We start from the raw sequence: 22169 nt of genomic DNA on the forward strand, positions 1-22169 counted from the left end.
GACATAATCAATGCTCGTGCCAAATTTCATATTTCTATGACATCGGGAAGTGAGAGAATTAGTGGCAATGATGGAAATCGAACGATCTACGTGGGGGGGGGGGCGTAACTGTCGACGATGCTCGCACGTGCGCCATTTATCGTAGGATAGTTGTACTATGCCTATAATCCTCCCAGGAGTGTACTCAACAACTTCCCAAAGTTTCATGGCGATCGGATGAATGGTGTAGTAGCGCTTAAAGGACACACGCGCACACACACACACACTTTTATATATAGATATTAGGTCGCACTCAGCCGTCTTTTTTTTTTTTTTATTGTTCTTAAACTAAATAACTCGTATTTCGATAACTTATTGTAGTCCGCCTATTCCATTTATTACTTTAGTTGCCCCCTTTGTACCCGCTCAAACTCTATGACCTCCTTGAGTACCGCTGCCCAAACTGTCCACAATAATCCATGTATAGTCTGACCATTGACTTGTAAAGAGGAGGAACAATGTTCTCGTCATGTACACCTAGATCTGTTTTGATTCACATCCCATTTGCCTTGACAGCAGCTGCCTGACACTGGTTGCTCCAGTTGAGCTTACAGTTAACTGAAACCCCCAAGTCCTTTTCCATGTCAGTGTTCCCAGTGGTTTCCCATTTAGTGTGTGATGGTGATATGTATTTCCTCTGCCCATGTGCAGAACCTTACATTTATCAGTGTAAAACCTCATTTTCTGCCCAAGCCCCCCAATTTATCCAGATCCTCTTGCAATCTCCTTGCATCGTCTCTTGTGTTAATCATTTTACATAGTTTTGTGTCATCTCGTAGCTGATTGAACTTTTGCCTTCCTAGAGTTTTTAGCATTTTTGTCTCCCCCCCCCCCCCCCCATAAACTCTTTTGAAAGACAACTGGAAATTTATGATGATACGGTCACTGTTTCGCAGGTGCTCTTCAACTTGTACTCCTGTTATTCTGTTAGGTCTGTTGGTTAAAATTAAGTGCAAAATGGCAGCCCCCTCCCCCACCCCACCCTCCTATTTGGGTACTGTTCAAGTTTGGTAAGGTAATTATCTTTGGTTATTGACAGAAACTTGTTACCCTTATGAGATCCACAGGTTTCGGCTTTCCGGTTTATATCCGGATAAAGTCCCCCATAAGAGTTACCTCATTTCAATTTGCTGCTTCATCTATTTGCCTCAGTAATAGATTTTCAAGAGCTACTATTAGATTTGGTGGCCTTATTATAAGTGTATCCCTACCAACTGTTCTGCCAGTTCTAACTATAGTTGCCCTCCTCCCAGTCCCTAGTTTAACCCCTTAACGACCAGCCCATAGTGTTTTTACGTCCTCCCGAAGTGGGCTTTATTCTCTGAGGACGTAAAAACGTGTGTCCTGCAGAGAATAAAGCCCCTCGAGCTCTGGACGTGACAGCTCCATGCTGTCGGTGTCCGCGGGTCGCCGACAGCATGGAGCTGTCATCCCGGGCTGTACAGACACACACCCCCCCCCCCCCCCCCCGGCAATGCGATCGGCGCTATTCAATGGATAGCGCCGATCGCAAAAAAGTAAACAAAAGTGCAAAAAAAGTTACATATTCAGCTGCCCTGATGGATCGGATCCATCGGGGCAGCTGAAATTACTCGCCGAGGTCCGCCGCACGGCTCCCCGCTCTCCCGATGCTCCGGGCCCCGTAGCCATCCTTCTGCGCATGCGCGCCAGGCGGCATTACGTCAGCCGCGTGCGCAGAAGGCCCGGCGGCGCGGGAAATTTAAAATCTCCTGGCTCCCGACTCCTGTAGGTAGCCCGGAGGCAGGAGATGTCAGCGGGGACCGCGGTGAGCGGTCCTGGTACCGCAATCGCCATTATACAATGGATAACAGCGATCGCGGAAAAGTGAAAAAAAGTAAAAAAAAAAGAAAAGCTTCACCTCCTTTTATGGATAGGAACCATGAGGGAAGGTGAAAAGACTCACCCCGCTTCCTCCATGTCCTCCAGCCGGTCTCCGGACCCCCGCTGGCTTCTGCGATGTGCCGATGCGGCGCGCATGCGCAGAAGGCCGGCGAGCCCGGCAAATTTAAAATCTCCCTGCACCCAGCTGTCACAGTTAGCCGAGTGCAGGGAGATATGACTGGGGACCGCTGTATGCGGTTTCCAGTCATATGATCACCGTTATCCATCAGATAACGGTGATCATATAAAATTAAAAAGTAAAAAAAAAAAAGTAAAAAAAAAAGTTAAAAGTTTAAAAAGTTAAAGTTTCATCTCCCCTCACCGATGCGATCGGTGAGAGGAGATGAAACATCTTCTCGGAGGCTTCCGCATTTGAATCCAGATGCGATTATCCTCCATTGATCCTTCCGGCTTCTGCGCATGCGCCCGCCGGCAAAATGCAGGACACATTCGCAGGAGCCGGGGAGCCCAGGAAATTTTAAATCTCCTTGCTCCCAGCGACCAACGGTCGCTGAGTGCTTGGAGCAGTGACCAGTGGCCTCGTTGAGCGGTCCACGGTCACGTGATAAAGTAGCGATCTAACATTAGGCCGGTCACACATGACCGGAGAGGAATTACGGGTTCTGCATGCGCTTGATCAGCGGTAATCCACGGATCAATCGCATGCATTGGATTACACAATTCCCCCCAATTAGCGGGTCGGAATTACGTAATCCACTCGCAGAAACAGAACACGGCATGCTATATTTTACCGCGGATATCCGCGACCTAGAGCCCATTGTGCTCTATGACCGCGGATATACCCACAGCCCATATACAAACACATTGTGTACGGGCTGCGGGTACCCGGGTCATCTCTAAGCGACGGCGCGGGAAATATAAACAAACAACGGTGTACTGCGCATGACCGCCTGCGTGAATAGACATTTATGCGCAGTACATTACGCGGCCGTATGCAGGGTCACAGCCGGGCTCACAGCTGGAATCCGCTGCGGGCCTCCGCAAGCGGATTCCACATCCGGCCCTGTGAGCCCGGCGTTATTCAGACCGCTACCTGTAAGCCCCGGGAACGCTCGCCTTCCTGCAGTTCCAGGAGCATCTTGTTGAGCGCCTTCTGTGTGAGACCGCAGCAAGATTACAAAGCCTCACAGAGCGCCACTTTTTACACCCCATCCCCGCCGCTGAGGTTACGAAATACCCCCAAAATACATGAGAGGAGGGGGGGGATACACGGTTTTCTTGCCCCATGTGCCCAACCCAACCAGCCTCCGTAATTACCCCTGTCTTCGGACATAAAACGCAGTTTATATTATTACCTTTATCTAATATTTAGGGAATGCCAAAAAATGGGGATGGGGGGGGGGGGATTATTTTTAGGAAGTCAATTTTTTTTCCGTATAAGTGGGCAGTGGGGCCTGGAATTTATTCAGTTCTGACCTGAAATCCAGTGGGCATTCCCTCCATTATGGGCCTAGCCATGTGTCCTGTAAGTAGATTAGGGCCACAATGGGTATGTTTTTGAACACTGGACAAACGGGGGTATCCATTTTGGGGTGAAAGTCTTCATGCCTATGTACACTGTACAAAAAAAACCAGTTTTTAAATTGACAAAATTGCCAAAAAAATGAAAATCGTTATTTTTTCCTTCTGCTTTGCTTAGATTCATTCAAATACTGTGGGGTCAAAATACACAGTACACCCCTAGATGAATTTGTTAAGGGGTCTAGTTCTCAAAATGGGGTCATTTCTGGGGGTTCTCTATTGTTTTGGCCGCTCAATGGCTCTATAAGTGGGCAATGGGGCCTGGAATTTATTCCGTTGTACCCTGAAAACCAACAGGTGCTCCTTCCATTTATGGGCCTAGCCATGTTTTCTTTAAGTAGATTAGGGCCACAACGGGTATGTCTCTGAACACGGGACAAACAGGGGTATCCATTTTGGGGTGCAAGTCTTCATTCATATATGTGCTGTACAAAAAAAAAACAGCTTTTAAAATGACAGAATTACCAAAAAAATGAAAATCGTAATTTTTTTCCTTCGGCTTGTCTTAGATTCATTTAAAAACTGTGAAGTCAAAGTCATCGTACCCCTAGATAAATTCGTTAAGGGGTCTACTTTTCAAAATAGGGTCACTTGTGGGCGTTCTCCATCGTTTTGGTCACTCAATGGCTCTACAAGTGTGCAATAGAGCCTAAATCTCCTTCAAGCAAAATTTCTGTTCCGAAAGCCACCGGTTGCTCCTTTTATTTTGGGCCCCATTGTGCATACAGACCAGGGGTGTACCTAAAGGCTCAGGGGCCCGGGTGCAAAAGTTCAGCTCGGGGCCCCCCCACCCCGGGCCTCCACCCCACACGCCCCCGTACCCATACCTAGATCGTGCTGCATACATGATCTGCCCCTTGGCGTAATCTTTCCAAACATGACACATTTCCTGCACTACATAAAGCTTTGTTTGGAGCCCCGCAGGCCACTCTCACACACACCGCTTTTTACCGCTATTAGCACAGCGCCCCGAGCGCCGTACCAACCGCGGTACAACACTCCCTTAGATTTCGATGAGGTTACTCAAATTTGTGCTCGAACACGGTGTTTCTAACGCTGTGATTTTCGAGAGCTGTCTGTTCTGTTCCTGCATTTTTGTGGTTTTTAACACATCTCATCACCCATCACAATGACGGGGTGCATTGAAGAGTGCTGTCAGACGCTGTAACCTGTGTTCAAAAACGCTGCTCGAAATTACGGTAAAAATGCCACGATTTTGAGCTGTGTTTTCTGAACACGTGTGAGAGCGGCCTCAGGGGGGTCATGTTTATGTTGCACTTTAGAACCACAATTAAGACACATAAAAACCTGCATGCAGTATTTAAAGACCGCGTACTTAGGGTGACTGCCCACTAGAGGTTTTTTTCACGGCGAAATTTGCAGCGTTTTTTTTTCTGCAGGGGTCTATGGGACTTGTAATGCTAAAATCACGATCGCGCAAAACCGCAATTTCGCGGTAAATTGCGATTTTGCGCGATCGTTATTTTAGCATTACAAGTCCCATAGACCCCTGCAGAAAAAAAATGCTGCAAATTTCGCCGTGAAAAAAAAATGTAGTGGGCAGTCACCCTAAAGGAGCAGCAGACACTATTAATAACAGCATGTGGTTTTGATGAGGTTTTTAATTGCGTGTAAAGGGTGCAAATAAATACAGTAAATCCAGGGAGAGGGAGACACACACACACACACACACACACACACACACACACACACACACACACACACACACACACACACACACACACACACACACACACACACACACACAGATATATACACACACACACACACACAGATATATACACACACACACAGATATATACACACACACACACAGATATATACACACACACACACACACAGATATATACACACACACACACAGATATATACATACACACACACAGATATATACACACACACACACACACACACAGATATATACACACACAGATATATACACACACACACGCACACACACACGCACAGATACACACACACACGCACAGATACACACACGCACAGATACACACACACACGCACAGACACACACACACGCACAGACACACACACACGCACAGACACACACACACGCACAGACACACACACACGCACAGACACACACACACGCACAGACACACACACACGCACAGATACACACACACGCACAGATACACACACACGCACAGATACACACACACGCACAGATACACACACACGCACAGATACACACACACGCACAGATACACACGCACAGATACACACGCGCGCACACACGCGCGCACGCACACACACGCACACACACACACAGATATATACACACACACACACACACAGATATATACACACACACACACACACAGATATATACACACACACACACACAGATATATACACACACACACACACACACAGATATATACACACACACACACACACACAGATATATACACACACACACACACACAGATATACACACACACACACACACAGATATATACACACACACACACACAGATATATACACACACACACACACACACAGATATATACACATACACACACACACACAGATATATACACACACAGATATATACACACACACACGCACACACACACGCACAGATACACACACACGCACAGATACACACACACGCACAGATACACACACACACACACACACGCGCACACACACGCACACACGCGCACGCACACACGCGCGCACACACACGCACAGATACACGCACACGCACAGATACACGCACACGCACAGATACACGCACAGATACACGCACACGCACAGATACACGCACACGCACAGATACACGCACACGCACAGATACACGCACACGCACAGATACACGCACACGCACAGATACACGCACACGCACATACACGCACACGCACAGATACACGCACACGCACAGATACACGCACACGCACAGATACACGCACACGCACAGATACACGCACACGCACACGCACAGATACACGCACACGCACAGATACACGCACACGCACAGATACACGCACACGCACAGATACACGCACAGGCACAGGCACACGCACAGGCACAGGCACACGCACAGGCACACGCACAGGCACACGCACAGGCACACGCACAGGCACACGCACAGACACACGCACAGACACACGCACAGACACACGCACAGACACACGCACAGACACACGCACAGACACACGCACAGACACACGCACAGACACACGCACAGACACACGCACAGACACACGCACAGACACACGCACAGACACACGCACAGACACACGCACAGACACACGCACAGACACACGCACAGACACACGCACAGGCACACGCACAGGCACACGCACAGGCACACGCACAGGCACACGCACAGGCACACGCACAGGCACACGCACAGGCACACGCACAGGCACAGGCACACGCACAGGCACACGCACACGCACAGGCACACGCACACGCACAGGCACACGCACACGCACAGATACACGCACACGCACAGGCACACGCACAGGCACACGCACAGGCACACGCACACGCACACGCACACACACAGATACACGCACACACACAGATACACGCACACGCACACGCACAGGCACACGCACAGGCACACGCACACGCACACGCACACACACAGATACACGCACACGCACACACACAGATACACGCACACGCACACACACAGATACACGCACACACACGCACACGCACACACACAGATACACACACACGCACACGCACACACACAGATACACACACACGCACACGCACACAGATATACACACACGCACAGATATACACGCACACGCACAGATATTCACACGCACACGCACAGATATTCACACGCACACGCACAGATATTCACACGCACACGCACAGATATACACACGCACACGCACAGATATACACACACACACGCACAGATATACACACACACACGCACAGATATACACACACACACGCACAGATATACACACACACACGCACAGATATACACACAGATATACACACACACACACACACACTTACCCCAGGGCTCGGTCCACTTCTCCTCCATGTGACAGCAGGAGAGGTAAACTCAGAAGCTTCCCCGTTCAGCAGGAAGCAGGGGGGGCAGCACATGATCCCTGTCCCCTGCCGTCCCATGTGACCTCCTCCCTCCTCCCCTGCCGGCCCATGTAAGTACCTCCCTGCTTTTCCTCTCAGGCTGGCTGTTCTGACTCCCGCATCATGCGGGGGAAAGAACCGTCAGCCATTAATGCACTGAATGTGCATGGGGGTATGTCGGAGGGCGGCTCCGGGGCCCCCTGAGCTCATGGGCCGGGTCGCCATGGCGACCCCAGCACCCCCTGACGCTACGCCTATGATACAGACGTAATACTAGGGCCACAATGGGTATGTTTCTGAGCACGGGACAAACAGGGGTATCCATTCTGGGGTGTAAATCCTCATTTTCATGTGTACTATAGAAAAAATTCCTGTCTTTAAAATGACATATTTGCAAAAATATGAAATTTTAGTTTTTCTCTTCTAAATTGCATTGACTCCTAAAAAAAACTGTGGGGTTAAAACACTCATGACCCCCCTCAGTGAATACGTTAAAGGGTGTAGTTTTTAAAATGGGGTCATTTGTGGGTGTATCTATCATTTTGACTCCTATGAGTCTTTCCAATCTTGGCTTGGTGTAGGAAAACAAAGTGTTCCTCAAAATGCTGAAAAGTAATGTTAAATTTGTACGTCTCCTAAATGGTTAAAAAAAAACGAAAGTTTTTCCAATGTGCGCCCAAAATAAAGTAAACGGATGGAAATATATATCTTAACATAAATTACTATATTATGTTTGCACATATTTGAGATATTGCAGTTGGAAATGTGAAAAAAATGACGATTTTTTTTTTTCAAAATTTTCCCAATTTTGGCACTTTTAATAAATAAACACAAATTCTATCGGTCTTTTTTTTCCGCCTAAATGAAGTACAACATGTGGCGAAAAAACAATGTCAGAATCGCTTGGATATGCAAAACCTTTCTGGTGTTTTTCCATCCTAAAGTGACACGTGTCAGATTCGCAAAATTTGGCCTGGTCATTAAGGCGCAAACAGGTTTGGTCACTAAGGGGTTAAACACTCCTCCAACCTTCTAGCCATCTTCTCCCACAGCACAGCTGCACCCTCCCTATTGAGATGCAGCCCGTCCGTACGGTAGAGCCTGTAGCCGACAGCAAAGTCAGACCAGTTCTCCAGGAACACAAACCCCTCCTCCTTACACCAACTCTGGAGCGACTTGCTTACCTCCCTAATCGCCCTCTGCCTTTCTAGTGTGGCACGTGGTACATGTATCAAACTCTAGCGCCAGGAAGACAACTGTTAAATGATCCTGGTCTTTGTGGCAGATCGCCCTGTCTGTCTCCCTAATAATTGAGTCTCCCACTACCAGGACCTGTCTAGCCTGCCCTGCGCTCTCCTTCTCCTTCTAAGGCTGCCTGTCCATGGGTGTATTTTCATTGCGTTCCCCGCAGCGATACTTTCTATGGAAAGCACAGCCTCCCCCTGTCCATGAGTGGAGGATCATAGCGATTTCCTGCTCGCGGGTGGCAAATCGAGATAGGCTCAGTGTGGAGAGCTGTCAGCTGGCTCCTGCTCCTCGGCTACGCCCGTGGACAGGCAGCCTTACTGGAACAGACATCCCCCTGGCAGCCAGACGGCATGTCCTGCTATAGCTGTGCTAACCTTGTAATGGCATTTCTCTTATCTGCAATCTTACAAACTTTGCTGGGGTGTGCCAGTTCAGGACTATTCCACCCCACCGCCCCATCTCCAAGTTCTCTTCCCTCTACCCTTCCTTCTAACCATCACCCAGCTAGCTGCCTGATCATTCTGCACTCCCAAACTACCATCCACCCCCAATCCTTTCGTACTGATTATTAGGGAAACAATGGAAATAAGTCAGTCTGCTTATGTAATGAGACTTGGACATGTTTGACATTTGTGATCTTCTCCTCAGCAACTGTTAATATTGTTTTTTTGGTTTTTTTTTTATGTCTCCCGCACAGCCCTCCTGTCATTAAACTTCTTAAGGAAGGAAAAAGGTAACTTTATGTGTGTTTTTGTCCACGCACTTCATTATATGTGTAAGTTCTAGAGGCAAATTAATCATGAAATCAAGCTCTCACAATGTGAGGCACATTAGAAGGTCTTCTGGTACGTAAAGGGATATTTTGGTTGGGAAGTGAATTTGTATCCGTTCCAGATCTGAAGTGCGTTTATCACAGCAGCTTTTGGGGGTGGGGGGGGGAAGTTGTTTTTTTTTAAAAGTTCCACCATGCGGGATAAATGACATTTAATAGCTCGGGTCAATTTAAACACATCTGACAGTTTTGTCGGGGAGCGGGGGGGTTAATTTGCATTCTTCGAATAATGGAATTTTATTGGAAAAAATGGCAAGTTTTGTATTTACATTTTTTTTTGGGGGGGGGGGGGTAGTTATTTACTTGTGTACTTTTTTTCTTTCTTCATGGAAACACCATTTTATTCATCCCAAAGTGGGCCTTGAAGCTGTAATCCTCCAATTACTTACATAATACGCTGTGGTTTTTGCGTGGTACAGTATATTTGTCTGTTATTTCTTCTTCACTGACAGGCCTTTAAGACCCGGCTGTAATAGAAAGAATTGACCATGCCTCTAAGGCCTAGAATCTCAGGAGATTGACAATGGTCTGCATTATAGAAAGGCGTGAATTACGCTGCTAAAAAAAAAAAAAGAAGGCTCCCAATATAACCCCAAGACACTTAACAATCAGGAATATCAATCTGTCCAGTCAGGAACCATAAACCATTGGGAATACATGTCATCTGCTTTAATGTAAATGAAAGTCACAGCATTTGCACTGGAGGCAACAGTAAGGCCGCCTGTAGACGGGCGGTAATTCTGCGGCGGAATTTCTGCCCCTGGAAGCTGCCATAGGATTGCGTTAACAAACGCAGTCATATGCAGATGGCCGCGCCGCAAACAAATCGCGACCTGATCTATTTCTGTGCACAGAAACATCACTCACTGGTTGCCGGCTCCGCTCTGCGCATGCGCCGGCAAATGAAAGAGCCTGGGCCGCGGGAGCGGGTGAGTGTCACGCTGCTCTCTGCAGACGCTCGGGTCGAGTCCTGCTGCGAGAATTCTAGTTCTGCATTTTGCTGCTGTCCGTATCACTACGGGTAGATGAGGCGGTACCAGCAGCCCAGTCAGGTTGTACACTTAGTCCTGCTTCTACAAGATGGTATGTCCGTATGTCTGAGATGGACATAACTTGCACAGAAAAAAAACCTGTGCGTTTGAATGGATGAATTCACACATGTCATTTATTCCCCCCCCCCCCCCCCCCCCTTACCCTCCACACCCATCCTCCTACTTCGAGGTTGGAAAATTGCAGCATGTCCTATTTTTGGGCAATTCTTATTTAAGAATCGCCCTTTTTCTATGGGTGAGTTAAACAGATTGCATCCTCATGCCATTCGAGTGCAATCCGTTTTTAACACGTTACTATGGGGGCCACATTAAAAAAAAGCAGGGAGCGCAGATCAGTGAAAAGCAGATGTAAAATGCATGCTGACTTGTGCGTGAAAATCGCAAACACACAATCACAGGAAAACTGAGTTCACTGGCCAAAGTTGCTCTTGCCCGTATGAATACAGCCCTAGGTTGCTCTTGCACGGCGCGTTTGAAATGCCGCGCTAAATGCGGTATAGTGCTTCCATTGATTTCTTTTTTTAACACCCCTCATCATCCATTACAATGGGCTGCGTTAAAAAAAACACTGTCAAACGCAGTAGACCTTATTCAAAAATGCCGCACATGTCAGAGCGGCCTTAGGCCTCATGTCCACAGGCGGGTCAGATTCCACCCACGGCAGCTTGCAGTGGATCAGACCCTGCCCGTGGCCGAGGACTTCTATTGTTACCTGTGCGGGTCTTCTCCATCCCTGTCAGGATCGTCTTTCCTCTGCACTGTTTATGCGCTGGCTCACGCGCCGCACGCACGCACAGAACCCTTTTTTTTTAACTCCTGCTTTCCGATGGTATCTGCAGCTGCGGATCGGATGCCATCTGTGCGGGCACCGCAGCAAAATGGAGCATAGTGCGCTTTGCTTTCCGGACCAGAGGGTCTGCAAAACAAATTTGCATCCTTTTAATTAAGCTGCGGATGCTGTGGGCAGCTTGAATTGCGGAACATCCGTGCGGATTCTGCAATTCAAATCCGCCCATGGACATGAGGCCTTAATCAGTCAGGAAGTGGTAGGCTGTGCGCCAAACTTTGTGACTTGCTACAGTCTCCGCTCTCTAGTTGTATAGTATATAGCGTCACATTGCGTTATTAAGAAAGGGAATAAAGTCCCGCTTTAGTGATTTTGCTCTCCAGCTTTTGGTAATTAGGTCTGCATGGCTTTTCAGTCCTCCGTCTGTTTGATCTGCATGATTTACTGTACAGCTGCAGGTAACAAAGCCTGCTGACATAATCCACAAATGGCGGTATGTACACAGGCGGCGCACAATATCCCCGCACAAGCTGAAGGCCTATTCATTAAAGCTGTTGAAAGTTCAATGCCAGATTTATTTGTGTAGCCTCCAAGGGCCCCATCATGTCACTCAGTGCCTTTTATATCCAGTACAAGACGCGCTCACCAAATCTGTATCCTCTATTGCTACATGATCCTCACTGTGATTTCGGCCCCATCCTGGCTTGTATACCGATAACCGAGTTCTGGAGAGGTCAGTTCGTGGTTCCGGCTGCAGTCACTGGCCGTTCAGGTGGTTCATGTGAAACGTTTCAGGGGATTTTTATTTTCCTTTATTTGCAAATTGATAGCTAATGTCATAGCTGCATGTCCTTATCAGAGGTCGATCTGCTGTGAACCCACTTCACACTTTAACGTGTTCTTTTTTCCAAGCTACTTCCTCTCTCGCATAAATGACTTTCGCAGAATTAATCAGCGGCGCTATAATGTTAATCTCCTTTGGCTGTTTGGTTTCCGTTAATAAATTTGCCTTTTGTATTATCTGTCTTCTGCATATTAATAAATCATAATAAGAGGCTGATTGTTCGATAAGAGATTTGCAAATCTCGTACCTAAGTAAGTACTTTGTGATCCGCTGGTCCATGCAAAGCAATGGAAGAAATGATTCACTAATGTCTACCAGATCAGCTGAAAGATAAAGTGTAGATCCAGTTCTGACTGCAAGCAGGAACCGTAAATGGGTTGTCCAGTTGTAAACTATTGATGGCTTGTCCTGTGTATAGGTCATTAATACAGTTTCCCCCCAAAATAAGACACTGTCTTTCTTATATTACATTTTGCCCCAAAAGAGGCACAGTGTCCTATTTTGGGGGGGAAAGGGACGTATACTCACCTCAAAGCCGACGCCTGTGTCCACTGCGATGGTCTTCCTCTTCCCGGCGGTGCGGCAGGCTGCTCTGCAATCCCCCCCGTTAGAATCTCTCTCTGGTAAGCCGGGCTTTTACTTATCTGGCCTCCAGCAAGTGCTGTGATTAGATCAAGCACCAACCTATCGGAGCCAGTGCTCAAAAAACCAATCACAGCCAATCAGTGATGTAATTCACTGAATGGCTGTGAATGATCGAGTGCTGGCTGTGATTGGCTGGCGCTCGATCCAATCACAGCACTTACTTGCTGGAGGCCAGGTAAGTCAAAGCCTTGCTTACCAGAGAGAGATGACAGCGGGGAGGATTACAGAGCAGCCTGCCACACCGCCGGGGAGACCACAGCAGGGGACACAGACTCCAGCTGCGAGGGGAATAGTGAATTTTTTTTTTTTTTTTTTTTTTTTTTACATCTAGCTAGGCCTTATTTTTCAAGGATAGAGCTGATTATCAGGATAGATTTTATTTTTGGTAAAACACGGTAGTAGATTAGCAGTGGGCGATGGCGGTTTAAGGATCATTTACATGCGAAGACAGTCTTTCAACGATTTAAAAGATTGACAGTTTCAGCAATCATTTTGCATAAAGTGCTAATGGGCACTAATGCCCATTAGCACTTTATCAGCTTCATTTGCATGTAAATGATCTCCAGGAGCTGCTTGCAGAATACAGCAGGTTGTCTGAGCTTGGTAATCAGCTCCATTGTTCTCGCATAGGGCTGTCAGCTGAATACAATGTAATCAACTGCTCCCATGCAGAACACAGCATGCTGTCTGTGTTATCTTCTCTCCTGCTGAAGGATGGATTTTATGCTCACCTAAAAATCATCGTTCAGCCGAAGAGTGAAAGATTGAAGCGTTTACACGCAACAATTATAGCTCAAAAGCCATTGTTTAAGTGAATTTGGAACGATAATCGTTGCATGTCATTGGGGCTTTAGAAGGGTTAGGGTGCCTTCACACAAATATAAACTCCGTTCTTTTGCATGGGGTCATATACATGAGTGAAGTGGTGCGTGGCGGTTTTGACATGAAAATGCCTCACATCCACATCCAGTGAAGTTAACCTAAGTGCTGCGTATTTCCTGAGCAGATCTCGCTGTGGAAATTTGTGGCCTTCATGAAGGTACCCTAAGGCCTCTTGCACCCGGGCGACAGTGATATCACTGTGAGAAAATTCCAGCGATATCGCACCTGTGTTCTGTGTGATGTTGCTGCTTTTTCTCATAGTGATATCACAATTTTGTAGTGATCTTTTCCTGGGATTTTCGGGGGGTGTGCTTGAAATATAAGCCCTGGCTGCATAAAAAAAAAACATTACCTAACGAGCGCTGGATGTAATTGGCTGAGCCGTGGCAAGCGAGGACCAATCAGCCATCGCTCAGTGAACCAATCACAGCCATTCAATGCGATGGCTGTGATTGTGCAGTGATTGGCTGAGCTGCTCAAGAACCAATCACAGCCAACGCTTAATGGAGGCATGGATTTTGAACCTCCAAACCAGGAGGCACTTGCTGAAAACTACAAGCAAATCTGCCGGAGCTGCACAGGAGACGTGAGGCGGAGCGAACAGCGCCTGTTAGGTGATTGTGTTTTGGGTTTTTTCCCTTTTTTATGCAGATAGGGGTTATTTTAGGGACAAACAGTAGGATTTCCTACTGTAAATGTTGCATCACACTGCACGAAAACCATGCTTGCATGCGATGCAACACAAAGGAAGGCTCCATAGGGAAACATGGGCTACAAAATATTGCAAATCGTGGCTGCATAGAGCATGCCGCAATTGTGTTTTCTCACAAAACATTGTTAATGTGAAGGAACCCATTGGAAAGCATGGGCTTCACATACATGTGATTTGTCGCACCACGAGAAATTCGCGCGATTTTAGTCGCTCGTGTCAATTCGGCCTAAACATACACCTGCAACTTGCAGAATTTACACAGCAGAAAATGTGGTGCACATTTTGATGTGGATGCAGTCAGATTAAACACGTATCACCTGCAGATTATGGGGTGGCTTCACTGTACGTTAACTCTTTCCAATCCAATTTTGGATTCAGGGTTTTCTAAAGGCTCTCTCTTTTTGCTGTTATACAATGGTGCCATCTGCTGGCTAAAGCCAGTGTGTGTGCGCCAGAGAGGCTCCAACAGCAGAGTGGCTGGCAATAGACGGTAAGAATACCCTGTCGGACATCTTCTGACATTAGAGCTGTACAAGCATCAATCAGAATGAAGGAAGACGTCAGACAGTGGATTGGAAAGGGTTAAACCTCTTCATTCACAGTGGTGAAAATCCGCAGCATAAATTGACATACTGCGAATTTAAAACCTGAACCACATATCAATTTGCACAGATTATCTTATCTTTTGTAGAGTCTGGAGGATCTCTTGAAATCTGATCCACTTTACTGCTACTTTAATACGCTGCAGAACTTTTGCATGTAAATCCATGGTGGAATATATGCAGCAAATATACTATATTGCTGACTGATAAGGCACATGCAGACTAACATTATATGGAGAAGATATACTATTATTGTAATAGTATTGTGTATTAGATTTTCTTGGCATGTTAACATCTCACGAAGTCTTAATCCTTGGCTCTGTTTTTGTATTATTTTTTTTTAGTGGCAGATCCGGAGAGGAAATCAAATTAACTGAGCGACCCGTTACGGTTTCTGAAATCGAGAAACCCAAACGTACGACAGAAAGTGGTGGCTCAGACTCTAACAGCGATGATGACGGTGAACCTGACCAACAGGCCTTTGTCTCCTCTGTCATTCCCGCTTCAGCACCGAGCCTTAAGGACCCAGAACTACTACAGGACAGCGGTAGTGTTACTCGGGAAGACAAGCCTCCGGACACGGTGAACATAGACCAGAACTTGGTGGACGCAAGAGAGCGATTAAGTCATTGTAATCTAAAGGACCATGAAAAGACATCTGACCCACCAAGGGAAACTGCCCGTCCGCTTTCTGAAGATGTCAGGCAAAAGTCACAACCGGCCCCATCTTCAGAAGCCTCTGTGGTAGTTACAGAAGTGACTCGGAGAGCAGTAAGCAAAAGTGGTGCAGAGCATCTACGGAAAATCCTCTGCAAATCCAAGAGTTATCAGGTGACCCAACAAACTAATGTTCCTTCGGTAGTCGTTAAACATAGTATGCTAGAAGTTCTCATACAGACCTTGAATGAATGGAAGTCAGAAGATACCTTGAAATATCTCTTTGGTATGGATTATGTAGTGAAGCCTACAGAACACAACCCAGTCGCCACCACCGAGGAGCAGGATCTGGATGAAGATGACTTAATTTTGGACAATGATGAAAATTCTTCTAATAGAGCTACATCCTTGAGTGAGGCTTTGCCTTTCGAAAGCGAGAACAGTGGTACAAAGCCGCTTCCTAAGTATACGGAGCTTACCGAAGAAACCAAAATGTTAGAGATTCGAGTCAGGGAGTTCTTCAGAGGACAGTATGTTTTACCTGAAGAAGTGGAACAACATGAACACAAGGAAGCACCTCAGATGGGGGAAAGCAAGGTTAGTACCGAAACGCAAATCAAAACTTTTTTACTTGCCGATGCTTTACATTTAGTGCGTTTTTTAATATTGAATTATTGATCCCCAATGAAGACAACCACTTCCTCATCCTAGACTGATCGCTAGCCATACATTGTGGGTGTTGACTCTCTCAGACAGCTGACACCCGTATGGACCCGTTTCGGTGCAAATTGGCAAACGCCTGTATGAATTCTGTTGGGGTGCTATTACAATAGCATTGTAAAAGGCAGGACAAGCTGCACTGCTTACAATGGACACCTGGACCCTCCACACAGAAATTCTGCGGATTTTCAGTAGCAGCAAAGTAGATGAGATTTTGAAAATCTTGTCCACACGCTGCAGAAATGCGGGAAATTTACAAATGATGCAGGTTTGGAGGCAGGGAATCGGCCCCCGTGTAGACCCAGCCCTTATGGCTCTGTGTTGGAACTGTAATACTTAAGTATTACAGGCTATTGTATAAGCAGTCAAATGATTGCAATTTCAAGTCACCTTGGGGGACAAAAATAAGTAAAATAAATGTCTTTTTTAAAATCTACAAAAAAGAAACAAGTTTTTAGAATAGTTGATAATTAAAGAAACAAAACCTATTGTCACATCTATAAAAGTCTGATCTATTAAAATAACACCTTATTTATACCACACAATGAACGTCATTAAAAAAATTGCCCATCTCCAAAAAAAAATGTAATACAGAGCGATCAAAAAGTCTCAAATACCTAAAAATGAAGAGATAGAGAAGGAGTGGAGCCCGGTAGGATGTCCAGGGTCCAGAAGCCTCAAGACGCTGAAGAGAAAAAAGTGTGAATGTGTAAAACTAGTTTCACAAGGAGGCGCTGCCGACCAGATAGAACCACCAAATGGGGGTCAAAATGGAGTGAGTGGAGATAGAATACTGGTAGTTCCCTCCCCACTCTCCAATAGATTCCGACAGACTGATAAGATTATCCAACTTCTGATTGTATTGTATCGGTTAAAAGCAGATACGCTTTTTGGGGTAGCACACTTCATCAGTCAGGCTGGATGAGACCCAACTCTTGGGCCTGCAAGATGTACCCAAAAGCGCTGGTGGTACCATAAGAAGAGAAGTTGGATAATCTAATCCCTCCGTCTGTTGGAATCTATTGGAGATCAGCGCTGAACTACCATATAACTAAAGATGGTGCCAGTAAAAACCACAAGTCATTTCTGCCACAATCAAGCCTTTACACAGCTTCATCGATGGAAAAATAAAAAAATGTTGTGGTCAACAGAAAGTGGCAATAGGAAATAACAATATTGGTATTACAAAAACCTGCTATTGTTGGAATTGTATAGACCCACAAATTAAAGTTATGATGCTTTTGCATCTATGCCACTAAAACAAGATCTGTCCTGCCCCCCACCCTTCCCAAAAAATGAAAAATAAAACTGGTCCCACAAAAAATAAGCCCTCAGAGGGTTATATTTACTGATTTATTATTATTATATTTTTTATTATATATATATTTTTTTTATTATATTTTTTATTTTTTTTATTATTATATTTTTTTTATTATATTTTTTTATTATTATTATTATTTTATTATTATTATATGATATTATTATTATTATTATATTTTTTTATTATTATATTTTTTTATTATTATTTATTTTTTATCATTTTTTTTTTTCTTATTTTTTTTTAAGTTGGGTTGAGAAAACAGGTATGAAAAAACAAATGTCTTGTCTTGTCCTCAAGATTTTAAAATTGGTATTCCCACTGCAGGCCTTTTATGCCCTCTCGGATCCCAATCATTCTAGCAGTTCATCTGCTTTGGGCATGCCAAGGTGGGCCACCATTGCATATGCGTAAGTGAAGAAAGGTAACCCCTGAAACGGCAGAGCGGGAGCTACACCTACCAAACCTCTGTGTCCCACTCTGCGGATATGGGTTATGTCGAAAGTGGCAATACCCGTGTTAACCCTTATGAACCTGTATGGCCCATGTATGCCTTATACTGAAACGCTGCAGAAGCTTAGAAGTATGTTTTGGTTTTTTGTTGTTTTTTTTTTTGAAACGCTGCTGTACCTCAGAATAGAACCTACGTAAGCCGAATGGGCGTACCTATCCCGCTGTTCAGACAGCATGAACCTAGTGACCGGTTCCCTTTAAGTCATAGGTATGCATTGGTTTGTCTGACTATTGATCAGTGTAATACAAGGGAGGGATTTTTGTAATCCATGCATTATATATCATAAGACCATTTGGATTAACCCTTTACAGAGCTCTGTCTTATATCTTTTTCAGGAAGCAGCATCGTGGGCTCTACCTCTTCCTCTCGTAGATTCATGTTCCCAGCAACAAATCCGGAAACGTATTGTGCTAGAAAAGCTGAAAAAAGTGTAAGTATTGTTGGCTGTCTGTGTGGCGGTAAATTAATTTAATACTCGCCATCCATTTCTATCTTTTCTTTAAAGTAAACCACATTCTGTCTGTATTAAAGGGGTTTTCAGTACTAAACTATTAATAACCTATACCCAGGATAGGGTTAACTGGGCCACACTTGGCTACGAAAAGATGAGGTGATTTTGGAGGGGCTACTGGTATTCATTCGAGTGTAGAATGTGAGAACGGCGCACTTTTTTTGCTTTGTGCGACATAAACTGATGTTTCGGACACAGTGGACCTTATGCTGTTCGTTGCAGGGTGAAGGTTCCTGCTGATATGGAAAGGTAAGAAGTGCATATAGCGCTCAGGTAAGGGGATAGGCTGGCATCTGCGTCTCTTTCCATACCAGCAACGACTAGCACTGTTGTCCACTGTGACCGAAACATCAAATAACACCGCACTACTTATTGCTATCAACCTATGAGAATGTTGTTTAAGGGGTTTTCTGGGCAATACTATTGATCACCTGTCCTCTGGAGTGGTCCCCAATAGTTGGTTGTGGGGGATTTACTGCTAGGGATCCCCAACGATCAGCTGATCGTCCACCCTGTAGGGTCAAATGTCACCCAAATGTGAAGCCACATGTGTAATGAGTGGCTTTGCTCTTTCTGTTTCCAATGAGAGTGAAGCCAACTTCCTCCTCCAACCAAGTAGCTATGTCCGGCCCTGTAGGCCAGACAATCAGCTGATCGCTGGGGATCCTGAGAGAGAGCTCTCATGTTCAATAATACATGCCTGGACTGGAAAAGACTTCTAAGGGGTTTTACCACAATTACAAGTTATTCCCTATCCACAGATAGGGAAGTGTTTCCCAACCTTTTTTGGCTCACAGCACACCTCGTCCAAAAAAAATGTAATCTTGTGGCGCCCCTTTCGTTGCCCCTTTGTCCCCTCTAGATAACTTACAATAGTGATACAACGTCTTTAATTCCACATGATGATAAAACATCACAACAAGCAAAAAGAGTGCGCTGTGATTACATCCTATACTATCCCCAGGATAGGTCATCGGGATCAGACTCCTGGAACCCCTGCCAATCGGCTGTTCTCTGAAACCACACACATCGGAAGTGGCACAACCCCGTCCACTGTGCAGTGGCCTGGAATGGTACTGCAGCTGTCTCCCATTCACTTCAGCGGAACAGAGCTACAGTATCATTCCAGGCAATAGGACAGTGGACGGGCTTGTACTTCCACGGCTCTTCACATTGGCTGACAATAAGCTTACAATTTTTTGTGGTCCGGCATAGCTTATTTTCTCGATGTGAACGACGTATACATCACCGAACCTGATCTCTGGATTTTGGGTCGCGTTCTGTAACATCCAACTGTCGGACTTATGTCACTTTTTCATCTCCTGATTAGGTTGACATGTATGCAATAGATTCTGATAATCCTGTCAGATTCTGCAAAGAGACCGAATACACTAAATGGCTGAGTCATAACGATACTCAGACTGACCGGTCTATTACTGTTTATGGACAGTGGTATCAATACATTTTTATCGGTTCCATGGGTTTTCCTGGATCTAGATTTATGTGTGTATGTTCTTCCTTTTAGTTATTTCTTTAATAAAAGTTATATTTTATTATAATTTTTTTTGGTCAAGGGTCCACATAGTCAGTTCAACTTTTTGAACTACATGTATGATGTTCTCTCCCAACCTTACTTTTGTTCCCCTCCTAACATTAGTCATGTTTTCTTCATTACTGAAGGTGTGTTGGTACATCCGGCCATGTAAAACATCATATGTACGGTATTATTTTAAGCTCTTCACTCTACCCCATTCTCGTCACCTTCCCCTGCCTACTTTCAGCAGGAAACTGGCTTCTTATTTGTGAAGTGTGAAAAGTTGCACTGTTAATATTCTACAAACTCCTTTTTGTTCTTCTTTGTGGTAAGGTAACAGATGTCCGATCATTATTCCGTATAACTGTGTATTTACATCCCAAATACATGATTATCGGTAGGTAGTGATGATGGTGGAATTTGCTGGAAGAAACCCAATACTGGTTTACCAGCTGTGTAGTGCAGAAGGGCGACCACATGTTGCATCAGTCAGTGGAGAACTCATTTGTATAGAAAGACTTGTCCAGACAGAGGAACCAGCCAACAGAAGTCAGAATGCTGTAAAGTGTTACTCTGGAGATGCTGTAAAGCAGGGATCCCCAAAATGCCCTGCAAGTGAGATTGATGAAAGCGAAATGTAGCACAAGTTCTGCCCCTTCCAAATCACAGCAGGGCACTACCATAAATGATCCAAGGAGACACACTCAACCAACTGATGACTGTAGGTTCGATTACTGGATCCGCCACTAATTTACTGTAATTGGAGGCAGCAGTGTATGACTGAATGAACACTGCGCGGTCCATGTAGTATTATAATGTGTTTAGGTGAATCGACAACCACGTAATACACGGCCGCACTGAGCCTTATTGTAGCAGCACTCCTGTATTGTTGCTGGGAACCTGCCTATAGGACACCCATATACCTTAATGGGGCATATCGATGGGTGTTATCCGCTTAGGATACATCTTTTAACCCTTTCTAATCCACTGTCTGACCTCTGAAGACATTATGATTTAAGACTGTACAGCTCCGATGTTGGAAGACGTCCGTCCGGGTTCTCTTACTGTATGTTGCCAGCCTTTCTGCTGTCGGAGCCTATCCAACGTGTCACCTCATGCACTACTGGCTTTAGCCAGCAGATAGCGCCGTTGTATAACGACAGAAAAAGAGTAAGCCCCCTAGGAAAACCAGGATACAAATTGGATTGGAAAGGGTTAAAGAGGAGCTGCTAGCTCTCCCAACATGTTTTGTTTTTTTTTACTTTTAGTAAACCCTTGTCTTCCCCATGAAATAATAATGTTGGCGCACTTTTACAAAGTACTTTGTGTTGTGCTGCTCCTCTACTATTCTTCTTGTATGAATAGATTGACAAGCCGAGAGTCACCGTTCCGCTTGTCAATAAGGTCAGTCCCTAGAAGGCTGACAGAAGCAGCACAGGTTGGATGACACTGTAGGTACTCAACCCTTTGATAAGGGGAATGGTAACGCCCACTTGTCAACTAATTCATATATATTCATATATTTGCAACAGAGTTCTAAGAAAAAGCTTGTCTGATAGAAAGAAAAAAAAAAAGTTTGTTTTCTATGGCATCACAGAGGAGTGCTGTCATTTAGTAAAGCTGGCTGTCTATAAGGAGAGAACCTGTAGGTGTCACTCTTGTAGTTGCTTGAATAACAAATGGCAGTAATACCCCAACATTTACCATTACACCGATC

The 22169-nt window shown here is 45.4% G+C and overlaps 1 protein-coding gene across 1 annotated transcript in view; it reads left to right on the top strand.

Annotated features, from left to right (window-relative positions):
* RPAP2 (RNA polymerase II associated protein 2) overlaps positions 1 to 22169 on the top strand; it is a 96211-nt gene that overhangs the window by 13893 nt on the left and 60149 nt on the right. Inside the window, exons 7-9 of the mRNA XM_066597349.1 lie at positions 9540 to 9575; positions 15543 to 16452; positions 18743 to 18837. Coding sequence (XP_066453446.1) covers positions 9540 to 9575; positions 15543 to 16452; positions 18743 to 18837 — 1041 coding nt within the window. The remainder of the gene's footprint in view (positions 1 to 9539; positions 9576 to 15542; positions 16453 to 18742; positions 18838 to 22169) is intronic.

The sequence above is a fragment of the Eleutherodactylus coqui genome, chromosome 3 (assembly GCF_035609145.1).
Source record: "Eleutherodactylus coqui strain aEleCoq1 chromosome 3, aEleCoq1.hap1, whole genome shotgun sequence".
Lineage (NCBI taxonomy): Eukaryota > Metazoa > Chordata > Amphibia > Anura > Eleutherodactylidae > Eleutherodactylus > Eleutherodactylus coqui.